General features: G+C 37.5%; 1 protein-coding gene across 1 annotated transcript in view; it reads left to right on the top strand.

Moving 5' to 3' along the window:
• The first annotated feature begins 2761 nt into the window (after nt 1-2761).
• LOC117108420 (tctex1 domain-containing protein 2-like) overlaps nt 2762-3012 on the top strand; it is a 9712-nt gene continuing 9461 nt past the window's right edge. The window contains exon 1 of the mRNA XM_033250433.1: nt 2762-2953. Within this exon, the coding sequence (XP_033106324.1) occupies nt 2850-2953 (104 nt within the window). The 5' untranslated portion in view covers nt 2762-2849. The remainder of the gene's footprint in view (nt 2954-3012) is intronic.

Here is a 3012-nt window from a genome sequence, read left to right as displayed (position 1 = left end):
AATGGATGTACGGTAGTTAAGAGTTAAATTTTATCAGACTTTGCAAAATACTTCTCATCAATAATTTAGGCCTACATGATTTTACCTTTAGACATATTATCCTTAAGTTCTTCGATAATCAATAATCAGAATTGTCGAGTGTGTTCCACCAGTTCAGTGATACAGTAGCCCTATCAATGACATACTATATTATGCCTACCAACGATATTATATTATTACGAGAAATCAGTTAAACAAACTTGTGTTTACAACAAAATATTCTATTTTGTTGTACTGTAAAGAACAAAAGTTTAACCATTGTTTTATTTGAATACCGACAGTAGTATTCGGATAGGACAAACTATCATTGTTTGTTTGCATCTTGATAGTCACGCGAAAATGTTGTTTTGTTAAAGTTTTCATTATAAAGGTAATTTCAAATTACATTCTGGGTATTGTACGTCATGTGGAGCCAGGCAATGTGGTTCTTATCTTGCTAATTCAATAATTAACCAATGATAAGAGAACTGTCTCTTTCTCAATATTCAGTAGAAACATACCCTAAGAACCAGTAAAACCAGTAACTTGCATATGTCTTTCCTTCATCCAAGGTCAGACACAAGTTTTTCAGCAAATATTTTTGTTGTTACTGTCAAAAACTCTCCAACATCTAGCCTCAGTAACTTGATTTGGAGACTTATCTGTGATTCCTTCATGGTAAAAACAAAACTTTATTTCACCATTCGGCACATGTTTGCTGCTAGACAACGCCATGTTGTTGTTGTTGACTGTACAAAAACACATTAAGAGTTATTGTAACAAAACAATTTAAAAGTAGGTATAAAATTATTATTCTGGATCTTTGCGCGAATCTAGCACACTGTATTCCTTCAAATTCATAGTTTATTATTCATTAAATTTAAACTGCTTTAAAAAAAAACTTAAACATTAGGCCTATAATTACTGTACATAGAATTTGTATTTTAATAACAAAATAATAACTTGCCACCTGTTGGACTCCACCATGAATTTTCACTTGCACCCTCCCATAAGTTCCAACCCTCCTGATTCAATCAGGAGTCTCTTGAATTTACATGCAATCTCCCAGTCTCCTTGAATCTTGTCAATTTCTCCCAAATTTTCAGAAAGCAACCCCAAAATACAAAAACAGCTAATTTAGTGGCTTTTGGTACCAATGATTGAGTATTTCTGTGTCAATTTTTCCTTTGTGTGCTGACTTTATCATCAATGTTGGGTACAAAGACTTTCCGAGAGTTGAGGACGGACACCTCAAAATATCAGAATGCATGTATGAAAAAAACTTAAATTTTCAAAATTTCTGGGGTTTGGCCGCACTTCACCAGGGAATTCTAATCTCCTGAATTTTGAGTTTCAGGAACATTTGCCCTCCACAATACCCCCCTCCCCCCGAATCTAGCCACCGCTACTGTATTTTTTGGTGTGAACGATGGTAACTCTGGGCACTATAGGCTGGGTTGGCATGGGCACATAATGTTGTTAGCGCCATTCCATGTAGACTGCGGCGAAACAACACCGTTTTCAACAAAAATCCGCTTAGACTGCTGTCGAAAATCAGCAGACATAGGCCTAGGATAGTCCTGTCGTCAATTGGTAAAGCCCAACTCAAACAGCTTCGCACGACGTAGCCTGATGCAATTCAATGTTAGGGACAGTTTTAAGCCGTCGTGAGAAATATTGAATGTTTAATAATCTATGAAACAACTGCACCCCCCCCCCCATGCAAAATATCACGTCTGCATTCAACTCACACAGAATCGACGCGACAACAGATCGTGTTGGGTTGCGTCGTACAACGCTGTCTGAGTTGGCCTAAGAAGAGACACAGAGGGGAGATGTATTCATCAGACGGCGCAGTTAGCTGACACAGTGAGTGTGCTTGGCTGGATTAACCTTTCTTGAGTAGTCATGAGGCCATTTTCAAATTAGGGAGTAGTCACATGGAGATGCTCTGACGTTAAAAACATGATCAGACAGAATCGAATCTGCTATGGTAAATAAATTTTTCATCATCATTCATAGGCCTATTCATTTATACATTAAAATCATTATGATATTCATAATCATGGCCTACTCTAGGCCTAGGCTAGGCCTAAGATGATACAGTAGTGCAGGCCAGCTACAAACAATACATCCCTCCCCATCCATAGGCTAGAGCCCAGGCTGGACCCACCACATCAGTAGACTGTACAGTCAGTAGCCTAGGCTAGTTTTTTACATACAGACCTGCTCCATTTTAACCCAGCCCGGACGGAAGAATACTAGGCCTAGGCCTAGGCCCTACTACTACTACTACGGGAATTCAATACTACTACTACAAATAATAGTTCTTTTAATTATACTAGGTAGGCCTAGCTTACCGCCAGTTAAAAATGGCAAAGTGACTCACCATTTTGATCACGAAGACGACTGCCATGCCAGCCAAAGACCATACACGGGCTACCGACTCAATAGGTTGCTTCACCCCTGGCATAAACGAAAACAGCCTCACCAAAAAATTAAAAAACAAATAGTCGCGCCACAGAGATTTTAGAAAGTGATCGACTGCTCATCATACGTACAATATACTTTTGTTAAGTTTGTTAATTTAGAACATTAAAATACTTTAAATATGTTTTAATTTACAAAATATTTTTTAATGTTATGTTAATTTATTAATATTATTTATATTTAGTAACTTTTCTATTTTTTATAACAATAAACCTACTTCCAGCTTTACAAACATTGTTCACAAATCTCCAAATTGTGGTTGCTAAGGGAAACCAGCCGTAGCGAGAGAGTGCTGGGCTTAGTGAAGGTTTGTTGTATTATTATTATATTTGTATAGCAAAATGACGGATACAGCAGACCAAGAAAATGCAGAAGATCAAGAAAATTTAGAAGAAGAACCTGTAATACCGAATACGTATATGCTGAGGCCTAATTTTTTGCAGAAGTAAGTCAAACCTAGGCTTAGTTATGTTCACCTAGGCCGCCTAGGCCTAGGCCTAGAAA

The sequence above is a fragment of the Anneissia japonica genome, unplaced genomic scaffold, assembly GCF_011630105.1.
Source record: "Anneissia japonica isolate Jap-2015-1 unplaced genomic scaffold, ASM1163010v1 scaffold1776_len382430_cov169, whole genome shotgun sequence".
Classification (NCBI taxonomy): Eukaryota; Metazoa; Echinodermata; class Crinoidea; order Comatulida; family Comatulidae; genus Anneissia; species Anneissia japonica.
Note: the sequence above shows the minus strand (reverse complement) of the source record. Positions and strands in the feature narration are given on the sequence as shown.